This window comes from Schistocerca cancellata, chromosome 2, assembly GCF_023864275.1.
Source record: "Schistocerca cancellata isolate TAMUIC-IGC-003103 chromosome 2, iqSchCanc2.1, whole genome shotgun sequence".
In the NCBI taxonomy this organism is placed as follows: Eukaryota; Metazoa; Arthropoda; class Insecta; order Orthoptera; family Acrididae; genus Schistocerca; species Schistocerca cancellata.
The window spans coordinates 225,890,049-225,917,365 of record NC_064627.1 but is presented as its reverse complement, the minus strand read 5'-3'; the positions used below and the strand labels follow the sequence as shown (position 1 = coordinate 225,917,365).

The following is a 27,317-nucleotide window of genomic DNA, read 5'->3' as shown; positions in this document are numbered from 1 at the left end:
CATCTGAGAGGCAGGGATCAGCATCTAAGAAGGTGGCTCATTACTCTGAGAAGAGACAAGTGAAGCAGATTTTGAAGTAGGTGTTGATGTTATGGAGGAAATGGCAAGTACTGTCTCTGCCATGAGCCCATGTCATGAAAATGTCATCAGTGAATGTGAACAAGTCAACTGTTTTTGGTGTAGGTAACATGTCCTCCAAACGCCATCAACATCATTGATTTCTAGATCACCGTTATACATAAATTGCATCAAAATGATTAAATACAGGAAGCATATCTTATCATTAAATGAACCATTAGGTTGCTGGGTGATGCACAAGGCCCAATTCGTGGCATATTCTCTTGTACCACTAAAAAGTGTCAAAGATTGTAGAAGCTGCTTCATATTGCATTTCTACGTAACTAACTTCAACAATTTACCCTTGGAAATAAAATGGCTGTCAAACAGAAATGTTTCAAATGTAGATTAAAACATTAGTTGCCACAAGACTGCCCGGCACCATGACAGAGCTTTACACTTAACATGCTGCTGGCCACTGCAGAACCTAAAGCCTGACACCATGGCCTGGCCTAACGGTGAAACAGCCATCACTATGCATGCAACAATCTATGTATTAAAGACATTTCTCCTCCTATACCATACAGGAATTCTTGAATAGAAATGATTACTCATAATAAACACAAACACTGAAGACAAAACAGCAGAAAATTTGTGCCATCCAGAAACAGCAGCAGAAAAATTGGTTCACAGCATCACAGCAGGCCATTGATTCAGTAAATGCGACACATCTGACACCCACTCTGTAATCTCCAAGGATTGTATATCTGACTGGCTGAAAGCTGCACTCATTAACTTTTGACGGCTACAAGACAGATTGTTGACTTTAGTGAACGTTCAATTCTCAGTGCCAGCAACTGAATACTCCCAAATATAAGGCATGGAAGCTATAAAATGTTTAAGAATGCATTTATATAAGAGCTCACATTTGCATGTGTTCATGCTTGCTCTAATACACTATTTATACATTCAGTGATTCAGTGTAAATTGTGAATATATCTTCAACCCATAATGTAAAACGCTTAAAGATACACAGTAAGGTAGGGCTACGCTATCCTGATGATTGATGTTTACTAAGTGGAGACTGTGGGTATTCATTGAAGCAATATGGGGGAGGTTTTCCGTGTTGAGTTAAGACATCTATGATCCAAGTGAACACTAATAAAACTTAAAATATTTCAGTTATGGGTGAAGACATCTTCCTCTTTCAAGAAATTGTGTCAGATGCCACTATATGCAAATATGGATATTATTTTTTCCCATTTAATATATAAGAAGCAAAAAAAGTTTGAACATGAAATACTTTGAATAACAGTGCAATTCATTACAAATTCCTCTTTTACAGCCCATGTAGCTTTTTTAATTGTTCACTAGTAAAATCTAATATTTGAGGAAGTATTGATATATTACTTCCTTTCAATTACGAAACAGAGAAAAATGCATAGTGCAGGCACATCACTTATTTCAGTTCTAGATGGTTTCATGCAGCCCCTTCCATTAGAATCACTACATTCAGCAAATAGTAAGAAAAGGCAACATGTGTGAAACTTACAAACCATGCGATACAGAGGGGAGACAAAAATGTACTTCACTCATCTTGCCAAAACTGTATTCATAAATTGGTAACATACACAGATATGAAATTAAATAATACGGTATTGTTAATATTAAAAGTAAGGAACATGTTTTTCTTCAACTACAGCTCTTCCTTATTTCTCAAGTCCTTGTCATCTCCTTGACTTTGCTTAGCTGATAGTTTATCACACTGGCAATCTTCATGTGGTTTGTCTGGAACTGGCTGTGGAACATGTTCCATACCATCTAGTACTTTAACTTCACTAATCACACGGTGAGACCAGTTCTGTAAAATTGTTATTAAAAAATGATAAAAAAATGTAATGATACAGAACCATAAAATTGATAATGAAATGATTACACTAGTGATGAACAAAACAGATACTTATTAGTGCAGGTATTGAAGAAAGTACTGATTTTGGGACTTAAACTTTAAGAAGCAGCCTGTTCAGTCTACCTATTATTTCTCAGCACTACATTGCATTAGTGCACTTTAGATTCCTCTGCTTACCAAATGTCTGTGAGCTATCAAGCACAACAGCACCTAGTTTTTACACTGCTGTTATAAGTAGTACCAACAGAATGAAGGATTCAGTCTGGATATTGAATACCGAGGACAAGCCAAATACAGTTAAAACATATCCTGAATATGACTAATCTTTGTGGATGGCAATACTTGCACTGTAAACAATTTGGGAACTAGATAATGATTTTTCATCCTGAGAAGACTACATACTGCAAAGAAACACCCTGACAGATTAAAATTTTGTATTTGACAAGGACTTGAACCCAGATGTTAGTCTTTTAAGGGTATTACTCTTAAAAAACAAAGCATCTGAAAACATCTTGCAATCCAACTCAATATGTCTGTTTGTCAGTAGCACTACTCTTCCAAACTCCATACCATATCTTCTTCTTGGATTAAAAGACAATAGTGAAAGGACATGGCAGAAAATGGCTTATTTGTAGCATACTATTTCTTGAATGAACTCTCACTCTACAGTGAAATGTGCATTGCAACGAACTTTTCTGACTGGTAAAAACTATATGTGATACTGGAAATCAAACCCAGATCTCTCTCTTTAGTGGGGAATGTAAAGACAAGTTACTGTAAGTTCATACCCGATGCCAAATTTTAGAGGAAAGCAAGAGCAAATCGCCTCCGAAAGGATAGAACCTGGTAAGCATTGATGTTCAAAATAGTCTTTGTTTTGATAGGACTTTTACTTTCTGTGTCTGGATAAAAGGAAGTAAGGTAGATTAGAGTTTTAACATGAGATGGGAAAACAAGTCTGGATTGGACAGGAATGGTTAAATAAAGTGACCCTGTCTTTTTAAAAGAAATCATCTTGATTTTCACCTTGCTCAACTGAGGGAAACCACTCAAAACCTGAATCCGGGTGGCCAGACTGTGGTGTAACCTGTAACTTGTTGATTCTGTGGAACAACATGTTCCATTTCTCATCACTTAGGCTGAAGAAAGATGTTTGTGGCAACTGGAAACATTGTTTAGATAGCTATTACGTGTGGAGCATCCCAATGTACATGCTCTGGTGTGCCATATGTGCAGATGGATGCGAAATAAGTCAGCTCAGAACATCAACAATGCACAACAGTGAGTGTAATTCTCCACCTGCTTTGGAGTTGTGGCTTGGTGGTGCCTTGGATGTCACAGGGCAAACTGTATGGGCAATAATGTAAATGCCAGAACAACTGGAGAATATGGGAGAATGATCATTCTGAAATCTCAAATCAGTACAGCAGCACATGTAATGATCAACATCTGGTGTGAGAACTGTATTAGTCGCAATTGTAAATGAAGTTATATAATGGAAACATTACAAGTTATAATATAGAAGAGTTATCACAAAACTGATTACATCATTTAAATAGCTTGAAGCTCTCCTTCAGCACTTGCTCACTGCAAAAGGTGAAGAAGTCACACATCATGGTCTAGGGACACTGCAGAGCAGGGACACTGCAGCAAATAACTTCAACTACACTGCAGTGTAGTTTCAGCTCTCTGAGACTGCAGGTGTGTGTGTGTGTGTGTGTGTGTGTGTGTGTGTGTGTGTGTGTGTGTGTCCACTGCTGACAAAGACCTTAATGACTGAAAGCTATGATTGTGTGAATCTTTTTATTGTGCCTATCGCGGCTCAGCATCTCCGCTATATGGTGAGTAGCAACTTTCCTTCTCTCGTATTAAAACACAATCAAAAATTTTATGTTCCTCTGATGTACAAATTTTATTTGCACTATGTAGATGTTCTAGATGAATTCTACAGTTCCACCAATTAACATTTTAGTACAAGAAGGGAGACCTGTGCCTGCATGTTGCTGGATATGAATTTGGATTTCTTTGGTGTCTTTTACCAAGAATTTAATGAAACTGTTAAGACACTCAATTCATACTCAGGAGTAGTGTGATTGAAATCCTTGTTCAGTTATCAACATTTAGATTTTGTATGGGTTCTCTAAATCACTTCAGGCAAATTCCCAGTTGTTCCTTTCAGTGGGATGACAGTTGATTTCCTCCTTCATTCTTATATTGTTGAATAAGCTCGATGTTTCTAATGAAATAGACGTCAAAGGGCTGTTAAACCTTTTGCTTTTACATTGTTTGCAATTAAATAATCATTTATTAGCAAGTAAGTGTTCATCTTTGAACACTTGCGACAGTTTCATCTGTGTTATTTTATAAATCTGATCTGATTGGATGTCATTCCTTACATTTTGTAAAGTGGATAAGGGACATTTTTCACACACACATATAACTCTTTTGCCACTCAGCAGAAAGTATAATTCTTTAAAATCCTTTGATTAAGCTCAAATTAAGCCGTAGAGTAAAATATATCTGACAACACAATATTATTTCTCACTTAGAAATCCTCTAATTTTCTTATTACTAAAATAGCTGTATTTTCATTATGAAGAGAAAAATAGAATTAAATACCTTAAGCAAGGTAGCATGATAACAAAATATATCTTGTGGCATCAAATTGGATCTTGCAAACTGTTGACCTCTTTCTGCTATGGCTCTTGCAGCAGCATCATGTTTCTTCGCCCATATTATTTGTTCTACTATATTGCTAAGGTCAGCATCTAAAGGTATATAATGTTTCCAAGCCTCTAGTTGATTGTAAAAGTGTTCATAATACTTTGAATCTTGCTTGAAAACAAGGGAGTCACCTGCCAGCAAGTAGGGAAATCTGTAAGCTGCTACAGTCCCATCAATGTTTATTTGATACTTATACTGAAACAAATAAAAAATTCAAATTAACTGAGAGAAAGAAGGACCAGAATTATTAAAATACTGGAACATTTTAGAGATGTTGAAAAATTCATTAATGTTTCAAACATACAAACAACACACAAATTATACATAGGCAAGCATTCTAACACTGATAATAACAGTCTCATTAATATAACACTTTAAACTGTCACTCCATACTTAGAATATAAGAAAGCCATTTTGATACAGTTGAGAGTTGCAATATGCCAAACAAGTAACCATATTAATTAACATCTTCATTTTAGAGCATTCTAGTTGTCCTTCTATTTTGGTGTTGATGATTAATATCATGTAGAACCTCCAAATTATATGAGGATTGGAATTTTAATAGTGGTAACTATTTATTTACAGCTTTTACAAAAGACACGTGTTTCAAAGTTTTACTGGCCTTCAAAGTAGTCACCAGCATTGTGTATAACCCGCTGCCAGCGATGTGGAAGTTGTAGGATACTCTTAGCAGTGACACTTGTGTGTTGACAGTTCGAGCCGCACAGTCTATTGCCCAACAAATTTGTAGCAGTTCTGAAGTGAATGCCATGAAGTGTTTCCTTCAGTTTAGAAATTGAGTTGAACTCACGTGGGCTTAAGTCAGGGGAGTGCAGTAGGTGGTATAGCACTTAGCAGCCCCATCAGTCAAACAAATCAGTAACAGCTTGCACTGTACGTGCTTGAGCATTTTCTTGCAAAATGATGGTCAGGTTCCTGCGGATAGTGTCATCACTTCTGTCTCTATACTATTCATTTTTGGAACACAACGTACAACCAGCTTAGAGACAGAAGTGATGATACTTTCTGCAGGATCTGACCATCATTTTGCAAGACATTGCTCAAACACATAAAGTGCAAGCTGTTTCTGATTTGTTTGACTTATGGGGCTGCTAAGTGCTATACCACCTACTGCAATCCCCTGACTTAAGCCCATGTGAGTTCAACTCAATTTATAAACTGAAGGAAAAACTTCACAGCATTCGCTTCAGAATTGCTGCAGATTTGTCGGGCAGCAGACCACGCCGCTCGAACTGTCAACACAACTGGCACTGCTAAGAGTATCCTACGACTTCCACATTGTTGGCAACGGGTTGTACACAATGCTGGTGACTGTTTTGAAGGCCAGTAAAACTTTAAAACACATATCTATTTTGTACGAGCTGTAAATAAATAGTTGTCACTATTAAAGTTTCAACCCTTGTATATGTGCGTTCACATCATATTTTTGGTAAAACTGTAAAGAAAGTCAGAGTACTTTGTTCTCCTCATGTTCTCATAAGATACATCTTTTAAAAGATAAAGTAGGCTAACTGACTTACTGCAACTTTCTTTTATTCTGTAACGGGATGTAAGTGGTAGTGTTACTAATAAAGACTGTAGTCCACATCACCCAAAATGCCTTTTACACAAACACATTATAGTGTGCCACTAGAAATTGAGTGATCTGCCAGGAATATCTTTTGAATAGTTCAAAGATACTGTATGTTGTTGTATATCACATATACAACCAAAGAAATATGGCTTCACACACTTCTTATAAACTGCGATGGGACAGATTAGTGTATGGCTTTCCAGTCTGTAGATGTAGTCAGTGGAATCTCCATCTTTCCTTCCACATGCCGTACAATGATTTCCATAAATTAGGGAAAATACAAAGAAACAGAAATAACATGAAGCAACCAAAAGTCATTTACTTGAAAGTCGAAGTTGTTCAGTTCCTGTCACAGCATTGCTGCTCAATATTTCAAGCGCCTGCAGCCTCTTTACCTCATCTATACACAGCTGACACCAACATATTTGATAGTACAATGGCAGTGTGTGTGAGCGAGAAGACAGTAGGAATTTCCAACTCCATTGAATCATCATTCAGCGGAGGAACTACAGTTTGATGCCGATTGGCTGCAAGCCAATAAGTAAGCAGAATGATAAATGTACATACTACATATTTCTTTTGTTTGTAGACTGTTGGTTAGAATTTCTGACCACAGGTTTGTTATTCAGTTGGCTCAATAACGCCTGCATTTGTGAAAATCACAGATATTTATTATTGTACACTCAACATTAGGAGCCAGAACCAATCCAATTACATGTGCAGCCATTGAAAGTATGTTATTGTTAAGTAATCTGCACAGGATGCTTTATGAAGATGTTTTGTATGCAAAGCAAACTATCATGCTACTGCTCAACACTAATCACAGGAGGGAGGGAACATGGCAATATGTATGCCAGACTGTTGATTCAATGCAGGACTGTTCTCTGCATAAATGAATCCCAGTTTAGTTTGGAAAAATTACAGTAAACGTTTTGATCTGCCAAGGAGCTGCTGGAACCCTCTTTCATCCCAAAAAAGATACTACTGATTAGGGAGCGTCTGTGTATGGAACAGTACCCCTTTGAAGTATTGCAGCACAATTTCACATCTGAAGATATGAATATCTGTAGATATGACATCTTTAATACTTAGGAAGATTGCTAAAGCAGTGAAATAGGTTGACATTTGTCTTGCAAAACAATAGCTCTTTTTTTTTTTAATACAGGGCTGGTCTCGTGGATGTGGGGAAGGTGAATAAAGGAATGTGTTCTGTCGGCAGGTCATTAAAAGTATGTAAAAAATTTATCAACGAGACTGCCTTCATTACACTCACATGTCCTCTTCTGAAGTATTGCCATGTGGTATGGGATCCTTACCAAGTAGGATTGAAAGTACACCAAGGAAGTTAAAAAAAGGGGAGCTTATTTTGTATTAATTATCAAGAAATAGGGAAGACAATATCACAGAAATGATAAACAAGTTGGGGTGGTAATCATTGAATCAAAGGCATTTTTCACAGCAGTGAGTTCTTTTCATTAAATTTTAAACACCACTGTTGTCCTCCAAATGTCCAAATATTTCATTAACTGCAACCTATACATGGAGAAATGATATCAAAATAAAATAAGAGAAATCATAGCTTGCACAGAAAGATTTGGGTGTTCATTTTTCCCAGTTGCTACTCAAAAGTGGAACAATTGAAAATTAGTCTGAAAGTAGTTCTATGAACCCTTTGCCAGACATATAAGTGGTAACTGCAGAGTAATCATGTAGATGTAGATGAATGTACTCAACAACAAACAGTTCTGCACTCAGAGTGCCCAGCTTGACCTTCTGACCTCAGTCTCAAAGGTTGCTCTTGTAATTCTCTCAGAAGGCATGTTACTGTTTGAAGTTCCTCTCCAAAGACTATTATTGTATCAAAAATAGCTTTGCAAAAAGTGCCAATTAGCTTCCTATGGAAGTAACAGTGAACATCATTAATAGTATTATACACCTCTGATCATACTGCATTAATGTTCAGGATGATCATACGGCATCTGACATTTTTTGTACAATATTGAACTGATATATCCAAATTGGATTCTATGATATTTCTGCTGTAACAAATAAAAATTTGTCTTATGGTAAGTGTTTACATTTTATTTTGAATTCATTACATTTGACACACAATTTCACAGTACCATTATTTTAGATTATTTTCCCTGATTTTTGGACACCAGTGTTCTTTCTTAGGCAAGATGATTGCTTTAAGCTCACTGGCAGCATAATTGTATCCATAACTGATCCACATAGGAGGTAGTCTTTGAACTATTCGTGCATTATTTCCTTGGATATTAGTATTCGATTAGCATGCTTTCTCCGTCAGACTGAATGACTGAAAATCAGTCACAGAAGTTCAGTCTGATTCGCATAAAACAGTATCCCATTTAAAAAAAAAAAAAAAAAAGGATATTGAAACAGTGACAGATGACATCTGTTCCAGCTGCTTTATTTACATACCTACATTACTGAAGAGTTCAGCAACAGCAGATTTTTTTCCTGGATGACCCAATCTGCACAATGTCTACATCCATCCCATCTGTCTTTTAACAGTGCGACATGTCTGGGCAATGTAAGATATCCCATAATGGCATGGTATTTACATATTCCTGGTGTCCTTTCTCTTAGGTCATCTTTTACAGAACTCAGAATCATTAACACATACGTCAAAGGATGGAAGACATATTTTACTGCATGTTTCTTGAAAAGCCTGCTGATCTCGAGGGACACACTGCCAACGTGAGGTAGGAAAACTGTTCTTGTGGAGATTACCATTTCTTCTGGCTGCTCTTGAGGTTTGGTGTGTGCTGTTCAAAATGCACAGTGAATCTGCTTATCAGAGTACCCAGGATATTTGAAAGGGTGCAGCAGAATTTGTTACACCAGTGTAATGTGTGCGTTGATGTTGCCATCATTTCAGGTAGCTTTTATGCGCAATACAACTGTTGTATGAACAATGTAACTAATTTCTACGTGATAGTTAAATCTGATTACTATTCTGCAGTAGTGTAAAGTACCTTTATAACACATTAAATAGTAAATGTAAATAACCTCAGGAAAACACATTTAAATGTTGTCAGTGTCATTATTATTATGAAGGTTGGCATAAATAATGAACCATAGTAGTTGATAGAGAATCCTGAACTGTAGGCAATATACTTCATATGGGATGAGAGAAGTCGCAGATGGTGACACCAATGTTTCTGCGTGCAGTAACTCTTGATTCTCAGGAGCTCACTTACACCTGAGATAAAGGAGGTGAATGTCCAAAGGTCTATGCCAATTCATGTCAGCACATTCCTATATTCTTGATTTTTCCTAGCTTTCCAAACATTTTATGCAAACTTGTGATAAAATGGCAACCTCTCAACATAGGCAGGTCCTATGCATTTGCCCTACTATATCCTAGTTTACCTACAAGTACTGTGAAACTGTGATAGTGTGCCGATGACAGAAACAAAACATCAGTTTTGATGTGTGGGGCTGAAATTTAAAGTGAATGAAGTCTGCCACAGTATACTTATTCACTAAGAATCAGTTATTGAACATGACTACCAAGATACATCTTTGTCTGGTCCAGTATTTATTTGCTTTGTGATAGCTGTAATTTGAGTGGTATCTCTGCTCCATTAGTTTTCTTCCAGTCTCTGCAATTAACATATGTAACAAATCCATACTGAAGACAATGATCTCTTTAAGATTATCCCATTGGAGGAGCTTTTCTGATCACTTTTAGCAGATAGGAAGAGGTTGTGTGTTTAAATCTTCTCTCCCTGTGTAGTACTAAGATATTAAGTTGGAGGCCCACCGTATAAACAAGTGAGTATTGCATGGCAGTGAATCAATAACTGACCTACAATGCTAGAAAATATGTTCCCTCTAGCACTATATTTCCAACTGGTGATTTTGTGTTTCTCACCACACCGAAAAAATCACTGACATTCTCATATTCACCTGACATCATCCTAAAACTATTTCATCCTTGACACATAAAACTAAAATGCAATAGAAGTGTGAAACATTTGAGTACAGAAAACCTGTAATATTCATATCTCGCTGTAGTGTCCTTTCACTTACATTGCCAATCAGCTAACAGCTACTCATTTTTATTACTGTTACAGTATTGTATCATTTTGCCACACTTCCAGTATTTCCAATTCTGGTGGCCATCACATTATCAATAACATTCATTCAACTCCTAAGCCTCCATCATTCCTCATCGGCTGCACTCTCCTGTCAAAACACGAGTGCATGAGTGCTGCCTCCCCCCCCCCACCCCCCACCCCCCTCCACTCACACACACAGATACGCACAAAGACACACAACAAATGGAAATTATGTACTGTATCTATGTTCATATTTAGTAATTTGATATAAAAACATCCAACTCACATCAAAGAACTTAAAGAATGATATATGCTTTTCTTTTGGACCATATTCTTTCTCTTCTTCTTTGAAGAAGAAAAAATTTGTAAGTGATGCATTAAATAAATCAGGATTTTTTCGAGCAATTTCTATTAACTTGAGTCTTTCTCGGCGAGAATCTCTTCCTCTCCAGAAAGCTTTTTCAGTTTTTTCTTCCCATTTTTTATCAATATTTCCTTGGACGGACAGCATATCTAACATCACTCTGCAATAGGAAAACAAACAAAACATTAAAATGAAAATTAGTTGTCATTCATTGATTGACTTATAATGTGCAACATTGAGAAGGTTTGAAAAATTAATGGGATAAGTCAGTTCTCTTTAAATATATTTTTTCATATTTTGTATCTTCATCTTGTACACAGCATAACCCACCTTTTTCATCTTCAACAGTGGTGCAGATCTTATATCTCATAGTTATGTGTGGACAGTGACTATGTAGACACACACTCAAGAATCTAATGCAGAATCACAGCAACAGCAGTCTACGCCAGACTATTTGCTGTGGCAAATTGCAATTAAAAATGATAACTCACAAGGTTTTTTTGTTATTTTGCTATCATTTTTCCTTAGCTGAATCTCTCAAATACGGAAATTCCAAATTTAATGTATTTTTGTCAAACAAATGGAGCAGGAAATTTTCATATCAGTGAGAGAACTCAGATACAACATCAAACAGTGGAAGACAAATATAGATGAACTGGTTTCAGATTCAGTGCATATGCTCTGCATCTTCAAAATCATATGCGTTTCCTACAAGGTCACATTTATTTCATCGGCTCTCATTTTGAGTGTTAAAAAAAAAAAAAAAAAAAAAAAAGTATCGTATTTATACATCCACACTTAAACATTGTATAGCAGCTAGTTAACTCAAACTGAAACAAAAAATGAAGGTACACCTAAAGCAATTCTTAACTGAAACACATGATACATTAGATCTCTTAAAACTTATATCTACCATGGATATTTTACTTTGTTAGAGAGACACAACAGTGATGATGCGAATCCAATCAAAACAACCATAGTGATTATTATTTTCATATCCACGACAGTACAGTTATTTACAAATTAAAAATATACCTACAATATATACATAAGACTTTGTGCATTTCAAACTGATTTTGAGGCTCAAAATTCAGCAGTCATTTTTTGATGGAACTTTTATTGAAACCAAGTTCACCAGTGTGCAGGTTTCAGGCAACTCTGGGCAGATCGAGAGGTGTTCAGCACCTTGAAGTTCTCCACATTCATAGGTTGCATCTCCAGTAACATAGCACCACCACTTCAAGTTTTGTTTGCACCGCAGCATTTCAGTTCACAGTCTATTCAAAGTCTCCCACATTTGGTGGGGCAGTTGCAAACCAGCAGTGGGCTCTTATTTTAGGTTTATGGTGCCTTGATTTGCCACAGCTCTGTTCGATAAGTGGAAGGCAATGATGTAATGGCTTCAGTTGTTTGAAGAAATCTTTTTCTCGACTTCACCCCAGGATAAGATATTTTGCTTCCAAGCAGGGGATGCCCAAAATCACTTTTTTGTTTTCTCTTAATTTCTGCTGCTTTTCGTTGTCTAATATCTGCAGGTGCTATGTCTACAAAATGATAGATTTTGTGAACTGGAGTTAGTAGTGGCAAAAATTAGTGCTGTCAGTTGCTTACGTACAGTTGCTTTGAATGTTTCATTCCTTACGTTGGATTTTCAAGTATAAATCACAAAATGAATATCTACATCTACATTTACATTTATACTCTGCAAGCCACCCAACGGTGTGTGGCGGAGGGCACTTTACATGCCATGGTCATTATCTCTCTTTCCTGTTCCAGTCGCGTATGGTTCGTGGGAAGAACGACTGCCGGAAAGCCTTCGTAGGCACTCGAATCTCTATAACTTTACATTCGTGATCTCCTCGGGAGGTATAAGTAGGGGGAAGCAATATATTCGATACTTCATCCAGAAACGCACCCTCTCGAAACCTGGACAGCAAGCTAGAATGCGATGCAGAGCACCTCTCTTGCAGAGTCTGCCATTTGAGTTTGCTAAACATCTCCGTAACGCTCTTCATTGGATCTTCTCTATCTCCTCTGTCAACCTGACCTGGTACGGATCCCACACTGATGAGTAATACTCCAATATAGGTCGAACGAGTGTTTTGTAAGCCATCTCCTTTGTTAATGGACTACATTTTATAAGGACTCTCCCAATGAATCTCAACCTGGCACCCGCCTTACCAACAGTTAATTTTATATGATCATTCCACTTCAAATCATTCCGTACGCATACTCCCAGATATTTTACAGAAGTAACTGCTACCAGTGTTTGTTCCGCTATCATATAATCATACAATAAAGGATCCTTCTTTCTATGTATTCGCAATACATTACATTTTTCTATGTTAAGGGTCAGTTGCCACTCCCTGCATCAAGTGCCTATCCGATGCAGATCTTCCTGCATTTCACTGCAATTTTCTAATGCTGCAACTTCTCTGTATACTACAGCATCATCCGTGGAAAGCTGCATGGAACTTCCGACACTATCTACTATATAAAACATTACATAAATTTTTTCTGTGTATATACATCATATTAACTTGAAATGTATAAAATATTCATACACTGTAAGGTACATATTGTATTTAGTGAAATATCATCGACACATACATCCATACTCTACACACCACTATGAAATGCAGCGCTAAGGGTACTCTCAGATGCACCAGTTATTAGTATTTCTTCTTGTTTCACTCATATATGGAGCATGGTAAGAATGACTGTTTAAGAGCCTCTGTGCCCACTGTTATTAGACTAATCTTAATTTCCTACATTTCTGCACTTTTTTCTGTTTTAATCCACTGTTCATAACCAGTACACATCTCTGCTCCAGTAAAGCAGTTTAAAATCTACTTTATCTGTGTCGTACCATAATATAATCTACCTGAAACTTTCAAGTTTCTCCAGTTCTCCTCCGCATAGATAGCCTTCTTTCATGGTTCTTAGACTAAGTGTTGGCAATATCAAATTATGTTGTGTCAAAAATTCTATCAGGCAGCTTCCCCTTCAATTCCTTTCTCAAAGTCCATGTTTTCCTACTATTTTTCCTTCTCTTCCTTTTCCTACTTTTGAATTCCAGTTCCCCAGCACAATTAAATTTTCATTTTTGTCTGAATATCTTTTTTTAACTCATCACACATTATTTCAGTCTCCTCCTCTTCTGTGGAGATAGTTGGTGCATAAGTTCATACTACTGTCATGGGATTTGGTTTTTTGCTTATCTCAGCTACTGCAATGCATTCACTGTTCTGTTCATAGTAGCTTACCTTCATTCTTATTTTCTTATTCATTATTGCACCAACTCCTCCATTACCTCTATTTGATTTTGTGTTGATAACCCAGCACTCACCTGCCAGAAATCCGTTCTTTCCGCCATTGCACTTCACTAATTCCCACTGTATCTAACTCCAACATACCCATGTTTTATTTAAATTCTCTGAACTACCTACCCTATTAAGGGATGTAATATTCAACACCAAACTCATAGGATCGGTTTTGTTTTCCCTTATGACAACATCCTCCTGAAATTTCTTGTTCAGAGGTCTGAATGGTGGACCACTTTACATCTGGAAAAAGTTTACCCAAGAGGATGCAATCATCATTAACCCACACAGTACACCTGCATGCTACCAGGAAAAATAACAGCTATAGTTTCTCCTTGTTTCATCTGTTCACAGTAACAACACAGCAAAGCCATGTTGGCTAATTTTACAAGGTCAGATCAGTCAATCATCCAGACTGTTGCAATTACTGAAAAGGCTGCCACCCTCTTCAAGAAGCACAGATTCATCTGGCCTTCCTATAGATATCTGTCGATTATAGTTGACAGAGACATACAAGCCATCTCACCTCTGCAAAGTGGGGTAATCCCATGGTCCAAACTGAGACTGGATGCACACCACACACAATTGCTTTTCAGTCCTTACACAGCCTTGTCACACACAGCTCAGATAATAACTGAACAGGCATACAGCTGGGTCACAGCAAACAGTTTAAGCCAAAAAGACTCATATTATGTGATTTAAGATAAAGAAAAATAACATGATGGCACCAAAAGTAGATATTAATGATCACTAAGTAAATGAAGCACTGTATGCAAAATTCCTTTGGGTGCTGCTGGATAACAAGTAAAAAAAAAAAAAATCAACATATAAACAAACTAATCAATAAGCTTTGTTCATTACGTAATGCTTTTGGGATATTGTTCTCTGTCTTGATCTTAAGGAACAAATGAGGATGTACAGATGTTCTTTTTCTCAGTTTACTGTTATGTAGTGTGATTAATGATTGTATAAAATGTTGTATTAAACTGCTGTATCCTGGGATTTCGGCCCAACTGCAATAAAACCAGGTCTGGTGATATGCACAATTTGTCACAACATAAAAACCAATACTCTCACCAGATAAATACGTAGCATTTTCACAAGACATCTGGTGACAAAAAGTTTCTGAAATACATGTTGAAGCGACCTGATCACATACTGGAAAATATGAACTGTTTGGCAGAATGATAAGGTGCACATTATCTAAGTTTTCGCATCAACCTCATTGTGTATAACTGCTCATGTCAGCCACATGTGAATTCTATCCCTACCATGATAAATACTCAAACCACTGACCAAATAGTTGAGATGTAACCACCATCAAACAGCAAACCATCTCTGGCAGGACAGAGAGCGTTCCCAAAATTTTGCAAATTAAAGTAACTGAACAATCTGATCAAGTTGCAGACCTCCAAACAGGATGCTCCAAATGTGTGTTACAACAGCAATGCTCTTCCAGCATGAGCAACCTCTAAGAATATTGAGCTGCAACCCATAAGTGTGACAGAAATCAGTGGTGGTGGTGGTGGTGGTGGTGGTGGTGGTGGTTGATTACAAACTGGACAGTCACTGAGAGACAATTCCTTATTGTTCATGTTTCAGCATAACTTTTTTTCTCATTTATTTCCACTGTGAAATACAGGTATTGATCACCCATGTTCCACAAATGGATCTTACATCATGATGGACACATCATGTTTCCTCCCACTGTCTATCTCTGACATACATCCAGATGGAGATTGTCACCAATGTGTTACTTCACTGTTATCTAGTCATGGATACCTGTACTACACCAACCATTTTGGTGTCAAACTGATCGACAGTGATGTAACAAAGGACAATCCATTGACTGCTCCAGCACCAGTAAGATACTCAATGATACTTCACACAGTCAGAGCACCAGGGCCACCAGTCCATGCATGGCCTCGTCGGCTGCCTCCAGACAAACTCAAGATCACAAAGCAAGAGTTCCCTTTCACAATGGATCAAGTGACATGTCAGCTTTCATATTGTAGCTGGTCCTTACCATTCTGTACTGCCACTAAGAAGAGAATGGGATGTGACATAATAGTGACTATCATCAGCTTAATGCCAGTGTGATACCTCAATGCTATCCTGTGCCACATATCCTGGATTTTTCTGTTTACAATCATAACAAGACAGTTTTCTCCACAACTGACCTCATCCATGCTTTTTATAATATACCCATTGTGCTAAGAGACAATTTAAAATTACTGTTTCACACTCAATTTGGACTTTACAAAATTCTTCAAATGCCATGTGAACTGTGCAATGCAGACTTTCTAACATTAACTAGATAAAGTTACAAAATATTACCCAGAGGGCATTTATGCTATATAATTTGCATTCCAGCAAATAGATTTTCATCTAACATGGTGCCACTAAAGAACCTTCACTGCTTCTGGGTGTTGTGTCTACTTCAGCCCCAAATATCAAAAACACTTGGGAGGGGAGTGATGCAAATAGTAAAGTGTCAGTTATATTTTATATGTTGTGTAGATTCTTTGATTATTCATGTTGTCTCTGGACTTTGACAAACAAATGATATATAGATAGACTTTTTTCAGTTTACTGCAATGTTAAGTAATTAACAATTTATATTGTGTTAAATACATAGTATTTTCACAAGACATATTCAAGAAGCTCCCCTTTTAACACAAAATCAGGAACTGGGAACACCAACCAGCTCAAAATAAAATTACAAAACTTACCTCATTAGCCATTCTTACAAATCAGCTGGGTACCTAGATTCCAGGATTCAAAATACTTTTTAGCTTCAAGGAAGTAGCATGACAAATAATAGTGTACTGTAAACAGATTTCTGTATTTCAAAAATACCAGTGTAACAAAGTAAATATCAAGCTGCTTCTATGAGATAAACAGAAGGTATGACTCCTTCTTGAGGGGATCTATGGAACACTGTGAATGAATGAACAAAAATCAATATTAGACTTGTATACGATAGGCTTAGTATTTGAATTTTGTGTTTCTGTATTGCTGGATATTCTACAGTATTTCTGAGACTACTATTTGTTTGGACAGTTGCAGCACTTACAATGTTCTTGCTTATACTAGTCACTTATTTTATGTGTATTTGACGTCAGCAACACTTGGGTTTTGTGGACGACGAAGGAGTGTTGATTACTGTTTAGATCAGTCACCTACGTAGTCTAAATTAACTTCATATTCGGTTGTCAAATACTTAAAATGTACAGAAGAGAACACAAGTGCCAAGAGTGAGTATGGTTCCTTGGATGTTGAGCTTTCTCATTTGAGAGCTTTGTCCTGGAGGATCAGGAGGAAAATTACATGCTTCCCTAATAAGACATCTGATCCCTATAGTCACTTGCAAAGTATCTTGAATCTCTGTGTTTCCTGTGGTATTAATTTCTTTTTCCATGTAAGTTTCATCTGCCCCCTCCTCTGCAAATGAAAATTTTTTGTGAACCTTTTATATTGTCTCCACAACATTGGTGACCATTAACACTTTTATATTCCCCAATTACCCTACAAATGATGATAAGTACATTCAAGTAATAAATTATGAGGCAGAATTGCAGGCCCAACTGCAAATTTGGTATTCAAATCACCAAACAATATAATTATTTTACTGTTTCTCATGCAGTCTCTCATAATTTGCTACAGTTTTTCCTGAATACTGACATATTACCATCTGGTGCACTGTAGATGCAGGTAATGATTGAGCCAGTATTGCAGTGTGCAGTATGACTTACTCTAAGTCCCTCACCTTAAGTAGTTTGATACATGTAACTGAAATTGTTTCCTCTCTCTTTCACAAATTATGAAAATTGTACTATTATGCACTTAAATTCTGCAACTGCAAATATGGTGAAAAGCTTCAGAGGCAATCAAACAGTGGCAGAAAAGCACATAAAATGTATTTGTGAACTGCTCACTAGGCTGGTAAATGGTAAACTAGTTCTTTTTTGGAACAAGAAGACCGAACACAGACCAACAGGAATACAACTGGATTCACACTGTGATATGCAAGTGGTGGTCTAGGTCTAGGATGGTGGGAATACAGGAAACGTGGGGGATGGAAAGACAGCAGAAGCGGTTTGTCTTGTAATCCCACAGTCTGTCTTTTCCCAAACATTACCAGATGGTTTCTAAAATCCTATAATAACGGTTCCAAAACTCAGGCTCAAACAAGTTATTCATAAATAGAGAAGGAAGGGCTGTATGTCATCTTTGGAGTGCACCAATTCTGCATTTCCTTTCAGCATTTTATCACTGGGTAGTGAGGGGTGCAACTCTAGCAACAGTTGCTTCATCTCCTCCATCAGTCTCATTGGGGGTCTCTCACATGTAACTGTTCATTGTTAGTTATGTGTACTAGCTGCAAATGGAAAATGACATAACATGGAAGTAGAATAGTTTGGCCTGTCACACGCACCAACCAGCACCTCCGTGATCGTATTTCCCTTCGGCAAAATCAACTCAGCTGTGGAACTCCCCGCACATTGATTTTGTGGCACCTTTCTTGAGAGCCATGTGGCAAATCCTTGTTGAGTCTTTCTCCCTTTTTATAGACGTCACTAAACTGCAGCAGACAACAACAACTACTACTCAAGAAAACTTTTTCTATGAAATGTACACCTCGCATCTTAGTCACAGTTAAAGGATTGCAATTTATGCTAACTGCCTTCTGGCAATTCTGCACCTGTGATGGCATCAAACATATCATGGCTTATCCATTTTGTTCTGCCTCCAATCACCTGGTGAATCATTTTGTTTGAACCATTAAGACCCAACTGTCAAATGCTATGGGGACAGCTCAACCACACCAGCTCTCTTTTTGTAGCAGAATGACAGTCACCCATATTTGCAGTCCACCAGCCCCCATCAACGCTTCTAGACTTTTTACACCACTACCTGTTCAAGATGAAGAAATGACAACTTTTCATTTGTGGGCTCTCCAATATGGGTGTGTATCCTCAGGTGGGCCCCCACTTAGATCCCGGAACTGATTCTGATGCAACAAGGTCATCAAGATGTTTTGGTGGTGACTGCACAGGGAACATTCCACTAGGAACAATGGGTGTCCTTCCATCTTCTTCGTACCTGTCACTACAGGTCTTCATGGACTTAGACCCCGTTCCCCTTAGCAGTGGAGTCACTTGTGCTTCTAGAGTCTCAATTGGGGCAAGCAGCTACTGCTTCTTCACTTCCTCTCCAGGACCAGCATGGACTCCCTAATGGTGTTGGCTCACTGACACATCACCATCTTTCCCTGCATTGGCCAGATTGTTTTCAGCCCTTCCTGCCAATTCAAGAGGGGTGTGATCGTAAGTTGGCTACGGACAGTGATGGTTAACCTATTGAACAGAAGTGAGAATGGGTCAGTGACCTCTTGGTCTTAAATCACCCAGCTGATGTGCTCAAAATGCTTTGCTGCTCACAGCAAATCAGCTGGATGTTGGTGTAAAGAGGCATATTGATAGTATGGCATCGTTCATCAAAACATCCCATAGGATTGCAAGATCGTTTCTGCCTTGCATCAGCGGGTATGGCTGAAAACAGTCCAGCCAATGTGAGGTAGGATGATGACTTGTCAGTGGGCTGGCACCTCTTGGGTGTCAATGCGCTGGTGACGATTCTGCACTACTTCATTATATCTGGATATTTTTGGAGTGATTGTTTTATTGGTTCATGATGATGGGGTCTCTTTGGGTTCTGAGTATAGTGACATCCATCCACTGCTGTGAATTCTACTTTGGTGTACTGTGATACTGTATGAGTGAAGAGGCGGATTTCAGCCAAGCCCCCTAGTGGTTCCCCGCAACATAATTCAAGTTGTGTTAATTTTGACTCTTTTCATTTTCAGTCTTGGAAAATTTACCAGAATAGTACCTCCCCTTATACACCATGTGTCATTTTTTTCTGTGTTTCAGTGTATTCAATAAACAGGTAATAAACGATCTTGGTAATATAAATTGGGGAGTACAAAAAGAGCTAAAATGCCAAGGAGAAATTAAAATGATAAACAACAAAGCAGAGACAAGAACAATAAGGGAAATGTAAAACCAGTAAAAGAAAGGTGGAACAGAAGAGTAAAAAAGGAAAAGTATGGACAACAGAGGCAGTATATTGGACAAAGTGGCACAGAGGATCACAAGCACTCACAAACTTGCAAACAAGAATGTCTCGGGACAATAACATGAGTTGGATTATTAGTATCCTTCAGAAGGACTGCTGTGTTTGGTTGGACAGGAGACCATATTAGCAGTGCAGTTCGTACTAATAAAATAGTAGTGCACTGCAAATGTCAATTTACACTGAAGAGCCAAAGAAACTGGTACACCTGCCTAATATTGTGTAGGGTCCCGCAAGCACGCAGAAGTGCCACAACATGACATGGCAAGGACTCGACTAATGTCTGAAGTAGTGCTGGAGGGAACTGACACCATGAATCCTGCAAGGCTGTCCACAAATCTGTAAGACTACAAGGGGGTGGAGATCTCTTCTGAACAGCATGTTGCAAGGCATCCCAGATATGCTCAGTAATGTTTATGTCTGGGGAGTCTGGTGGCCAGCAGAAGTGTTTGGACTCAGAAGTGTTCCTGGAGCCACTCTCTTGCAATTATGGATGTGTGGGGTGCTGTATTGTACTGCTGAAATTGCCCAAGTCCATCGGAATACACAATGGACATGAATGGATGAAGGTGATCAGACAGGATGCTTACGTACGTGTCACCTGTCAGAGTCATATCTAGACGTATGAGGAGTCCCGTATCACTCCAACTGCACACGCTCCACACCATTACAGAGTCTCCACAAGCTTGAACAGTCTCCTGCTGACATGCAGATTCCTTGGATTCATGAGGTTGTCTCCATACCTGTATATGTCCATCCCCTCAATACAATTTGAAACATGGCTCGTCCAACCATGCAACATGTTTCCAGTCATCGGCAGTCCAATGTCGGTGTCGATGGGACCAGGCGAGGCTTAATGCTTTATGTCGTGCAGTCATCAAGGATAAACGAGTGAGCCTTCAGGTCTGAAAGCCCATGTCAATGATGTTTCATTGAATGGTTCGCACACTGACACATATTGATGGCCAGCATTGAAATCTGCAGCAATTTGCAGAAGGTTTGCATTTCTGTCATGTTGAACGATTCTCTTCAGTCATTGTTGGTCCCATTCTAACAGGATCTTTTTCCAGCCACAGCAATGTCAGAGATTCGATGTTTTACCAGATTCCTGATATTCATGGTACACTCTTGAAATCATCATAAGGGAAAATCCCGACTTCATTGCTACCTTGGAGATGCTGTCTCCCATCACTCGGATGCCGACTATAATCTAGGTTCAAATTCACTTAACTCTTGATAACCTGCCATTGTAGCAGCAGTAACCGATCTACCAACTGCAACAGACACTTATTCTCTTACATAGGCATTGCTGACTGCAGAGCCATATTCTGCCTGTTTAAGTGTCTCTGTACTTGAAGACGTGTGGCTGTACCAATTATCTTGGTGCTGCTGTGTAGTTTACTGTTGTTCAGTGTTTGGCAGTAGATCAAGCATATAAAGATACAGCTGTATTACAGTTGATGGATATTGTAGTTCATCTCACAGCTTCCTCTATTGCTGTCAAGATAACATAGGCTTGTATGCTCCATATTGGGATTTGTGAGCACTTTCTGGTCAAAGGTAGCTAATGCGTAATATGTAGTACTCAAAGATGTGTGAAGTCCAAAGGAAATAGCAATGCATGTTGGTGTTAGAAAATCAGTAACACTAGCTCCTCATTCTGGACATTCTTGCATGCTATATCCTGTACTAACTGTGAGAAGTCGCAGACTTGGCACTTTACTGTTGTACTCCCGTAGACTGCAGGTAAATGTTTTTGTTGTCTTTCTAAGGATTTCAATCTATTTTGTTTGTATAATCAGTTCTGCAAACAGGGCTCATGAAATAATTAATTGCAAAAGGAAATGAGAGCAATGTAGGGTTCCCAAGAACCAAAATATGACAGCCAAATTTACAACTTCATGGAATCAGATGCAAAGAAATTAGAACTATGGGAATGACAGTTGTGAAACAGCAACTATGATTTATTTCCCAGTCTACAGAATCTAATTGTCTCTATCAAAGTAACAATTTTAACATTAACTTACATTACTAGACTATGCACCTCATTTGCACAACTTGTTAACAAAGTTTTCATGAATACTTTCCATAATTTGACTTACATAAAGGTTGTATTAGGTATCAAGTTTCTGTTGGCATGAACAAAGTGAAAGAGTTGATTCCCACTAAAAATGAAAGTTGATTGAAAGATCTACAGGCAGATCTCTAAAACTGATCTTCAAGGGGCTAAATTTTGTTAATTTTTGGGTTTCTTTACTTTTACAGTGCGTGCATTAAAAGTTATGACATCATTAGTGTTTACCTACTGGTACAAGAAAGTGTTTACTGCACTAGCTGTAGCAATAAACTCTGAAGTATCAACATGATGAGGGGTAAGCTGAAAATTATGTAATGCCTCTAAATTTTTATGTGAAAACTCAATGCTTTTTTAATAAAACCAACATTATTACTGTTCTGTGTCTTTATTCTTCATGTCTACATATTACAGTCCTCTACAGCTAGAGCACTCTGAACTGTAGAGTGTAACATGGTAGTTTGTAATGTATCTGTGTTGGTGCACAAGACATATGGAGGACCCTCTCCTTCCACATGGCAATGTCAAACCACACACAAGCACTGTGAAATCCATGATAATCTAGTACCTTGGGGCCACAGTCACTGATATCCACTATACTGTCCTGACTTCGCAGCATCCAGTTACCATCTGTTTCCAAAACTTAATGAACACTTTTGAGGACTTTAGTTGATAGTGATGAAGGATGCAAGCAGATGTGAGGTGTGGCTACATTAAAAAGTTAGCATTCTATCAACAAACTGGTCTCTCGCTGGGAGAAATGTATACATTGACAGGGTGACTATGCTGGGAAATAAATATGTAGACATTAAGAATGAAGATGTAAAATGTTAATAACACTTGTTTTATTTAAAAAGCTTTAAGAATTTTCCAATTAAAATTTGGAGGCATTACTTTTCAACAAGCCCTCATATTAATTTATTACTTTTTTACTACTAGCTATATTCATGGCATATTTTGCAAACAGTATTCACATATATCACTGAATGTACCAAATAAATTATATCATTGTACAACACATAGTTCAGATGGTATGATGTCATGAACATTGAGCTGAGTGAAAATGAAACTGCAGGATGAAATTCGCTAAAGATACAGGTGAAATATGTGTACAGATATGTGAAGTATATTACATATATGTGAATGTGCTTATGCAGACAAATACATTGGTAAAAAGCTCTTCCTACACTCCTCAATTGATTTCTACCTAATTTGGTGCACAAATTATTTACTATCTGCAAAGAAACACTGTGGGGGTAAGAACCAGTGACCTCCTGTTGGAGCGAGAGTGATAACATGGAGAGAAAAGGAGAAGATGAACAAAGATAGGGAAGAGGAAGAGAATGACGGAGAGAGAGGGAATGGAGTAACAGAAGATCGAAAAATATATACCTGGGCAATGCCAGGTAATCAACTAGTACTTTTTATAAAATGAATTTCAATTTGTTACTCACTGTTTCATTTACAATTTTTTTCAAAAAATTTAGACTAGTCTGGAAGTTTGCTTCACTGCCCAGTCTCACCCTTCCGTACATTAACTTATCTGTAATGTAATATTACCAGGAAAAATTTACATATTTGGATATTAGATGTGAAACTAAAACTTTGTAAAGGTTTACTTTCTAAGGGTACTATTTCAAAAATCAGTTAAAAGTAATCCATCAATAAGATACATTAAAAAAAAAAAAAAAAAAACTACTTTTAAGTATCAATGGCCAAGGAACAGTTTAACTCAAGACAAATGTAAGAAGCTACTAGTTATGAATATAATAGAGGGAAACATTCCATGTGGGAAAAATATATCTAAAAACAAAGATGATGTAAAAAATATATCTAAAAACAAAGATGATGTAACTTACCAAACGAAAGTGTTCGTATGTTGATAGACACACAAACACACACACAAAATTCGAGCTTTCACAACAGGGAAGGAGAGGGAAAGACGAAAGGATGTGGGTTTTAAGGGAGAGGGTAAGGAGTCATTCCAATCCCGGGAGCGGAAAGACTTACCCTAAGGTAACATGCAAGGCCTTCCTGATCTTTGTCAGGTAAATAGCATTGTGACTCCAGAAAACACTTCAGTTATTGAAGAAACTGCAAAGTGGCACAGGATGACATTACCACAATGTTAAACATCAGTTCAGGACATCTCACTGTGAATTATGTGCTCCAATTCCATAAAGCATCCATGTTGTAGCTAATTGCTAAATTGAAAGAGTGACATGTTAATGCATATGAACAACTTCTGTTGTATGTAGAACAAGAAGGTGATTCCTCCCTTGCAAAAATCATCAGTGATTATGAAACAATTTCTCATACATCAAACCAAACAAATTTTTAACTCAAGTAACAGAAGAGAAAGCTTATGCTCATCCTATTTTGAGATGAGAAAATTGTCCTCAAGGAGCACAACATCTAGTGAGAAATGACTATTGCTAGTGTATAACACTCAGATTCGCAAGTTCTGGAGTTTAAGTGTATTCTGTATCTGCCATATCCACTAGACCTTTTTTATGCTTGGACCATTCAAACAAGCATTGTGTGTCAATAAGTTTTCTCATGACTAGGTACGTGTTGTTGCACAGACACCCCAACAAATTTTTTTCTGTGGGTATTCAGGCTCTCTGCAAACACTGGTCAACTGAAAGTGAGCAAGGGGGATATTACTGGAGGAAAAAGTGATACAAATATGTATCACATATGCATTTTGAACAACATTTAAAACAAATAAATATGGTTTTCATTTGACTGGTCATCATAGCAAGAGAAAAGAAAACGTACCAGCTCTTTGAGCCTGAGAAAGAGAACATAACTACGATCTTCAATGGTTCATAACTTTTAACACCAATTGCCAAAAGAGAGAGGTGTGTAATTGTTTTCATTTGTATTTCTTTTCCTCACTCAAGTTTGTTCTTGAAAAGACTTACATTGTGTAGATTTCATTCATATACATCACATTAGGTGTTTCAAAATGACTATCAGTGTTTTAAGGATTTGTAGCATTAACCACATTCAACTTACATAATTATAAACAAAAGAGCAACTCAAACAGTTTTTCTTACAAGCATTCAATATGAGCACCATTTGTCACATGGCACTCACTGAGTTGATAGACGAGTTCTTCCCAAATCTTTATCAGTGTGTCTGGAGAATTGTTGCAACTGTTTCAATCCTGTTCCTTAAGGTGGGTAGATCAGTTGGTAGCAGCAACATATAAAAATGATACTTCTGTGAATCCCCAAAGGTGAAAATCGCATGGCATCAGATCAGATGAATGTGGAAGCTTTGCAAAACAAACTCTTATCATCCAGCCCCTTGTGGCCAATCCAGCACTTGAGTACAATGTTGTTTAACCAGTCATGTACTGAGTTAAGCCAATGAGGCTGCCAAATAAAGTTCTGTGGTTAAGCTTCATCCAATTGAGGAAAGAGCATAGTTCTAGCATTTCAAAGTAAAAAACACCAGTTACAGTTGCTTTGCCGGAAAAGAAGTGGCCCAGAAACCTTCTGCTGCGGTTCGATACAAAAACATTCAACTCAGGGGAGTCTCACTGCAACTTTACCAGGTTGTTGGGTTTTGCATACCCCCAGATTGTGTGTGTTAACATTTCCACTTAGGTGAAATGTTGATTCATCAATCCAGAAAATCTTCAGTGTCATGCTGCAACATTTTTTTTTTTTTGGAAAGCTGGCACATAAACTGTGGTTTGTAGATTTAAGAGTTTGTAACAACTGCAAATGGTATGGATGTAGTCATAAGTATCTCCTTAAAAATCTCCACATAGATGTCTCTGGTATCGCTAATTCACAACTAGCGTTCTGAAGTGATTTCTTGGGGCTACATGTGAAACAGTCTCTCAATCGTTCAACACATTTTTAAGTCACTTTTGGTCATCTCATACACATTCCCTTTGGAAAAACAGGTATACAAACAAAGCAGTTTCAGTTGCTGTTTCATGTGATGTATTATTTATAATTGTAAGTCGAATATAATAAATGCCACAAAATTATTTAGTCTCACCTGTGTGCTTTGGCAGTTTAGTTTTTGGTTTCTGTTCTTTAATCAAATTCATTAGACCCAGTTCTTGCATTTTTGTCAGTGTCTGCAGTAGAGTTTCATAGTGCTTGTTGATAGTTGTTTGTTTGTTTGTCTGTCTGTGTAGTGTAGTTAGTATGCATAGGGACTGTGAGTGCTGTATGTGGATGCGAGCTGAGTTGATGACACTTTGCTCCCAGCTCCAGGCTGTGTTGGCTTCAGTTACACAGCATGTGGCTGCAGTGGATGGGATCACTGTTGTGGAATGGCCTTGGGGATCGAACAGATGTCCAGCATGACCCATGTGACCACCAATCGGACTGCACTGGTGGCCAGCCCAGTTATTGCTCACACTGAGGTTGACCCCTCACCCGTGGTTGAGTGGGAGGTTGCCTCGGAATGCAGTAGGCTAAAAAAGACATCCCGAGGGCCTGAACGTAAGGCCTCCCCAGTTAGTCTGACAAAAAGGTCCCAGGTGCTATCTGTGGCTGACAATGTCCCTCAGTCAGAAGCAGTCGCCTGTCCTGTTTCAGAGGACACCTCTCAGCCTGTAAGATCCGGGTAGTCACAATATTGGGAGCTCCAATGTTAGGTGAATTATGGGGGCCCTTAGGGACATTGCTGCCAAGGATGAGAAAAAAGCCAGTGTGCTCTCTGTGTGCATACCAGGTGGAGTCTTTCCAGACATGGAATGGGTCCTTCTGGATGCCATGAAGAGCACAGTGTGCAGCCAAGTGCAGGTGTTGGCTCATGTCGGTACCAATGATGTGTGACACCTTGGATCAGAACAGTTGCTCTCTGGTTTTGAGCAGCTGACAGAAGCAGTAAAGGCTGACAGTCCAACATGAGAGAAGAGCTCACCATTTCAGCGTAGTCAGCAGAACCAATTATGGACCACAGGAACAGAGCCAAGTTGAGGATCTGAATCAGAGGCTCATACAGCTCTGCAACTGTCGGGCTGCATATTCCTTGACTTACACCATTGGGTGGTGGGGTTCCGGGTTCCATTAA

General features: G+C 38.1%; 1 protein-coding gene across 1 annotated transcript in view; it reads right to left on the bottom strand.

Moving 5' to 3' along the window:
- Nucleotides 1-1,357: 1,357 nt before the first annotated feature.
- The window catches only part of LOC126161555 (protein O-glucosyltransferase 2-like), a 109,229-nt gene continuing 83,269 nt past the window's right edge, over nucleotides 1,358-27,317 (bottom strand). Inside the window, exons 5-7 of the mRNA XM_049917491.1 lie at nucleotides 10,659-10,896; nucleotides 4,586-4,885; nucleotides 1,358-1,918 (exon numbers count right to left, since the gene is read on the bottom strand). Of these exons, the coding sequence (XP_049773448.1) occupies nucleotides 1,754-1,918; nucleotides 4,586-4,885; nucleotides 10,659-10,896 (703 nt within the window). The 3' untranslated portion in view covers nucleotides 1,358-1,753. The remainder of the gene's footprint in view (nucleotides 1,919-4,585; nucleotides 4,886-10,658; nucleotides 10,897-27,317) is intronic.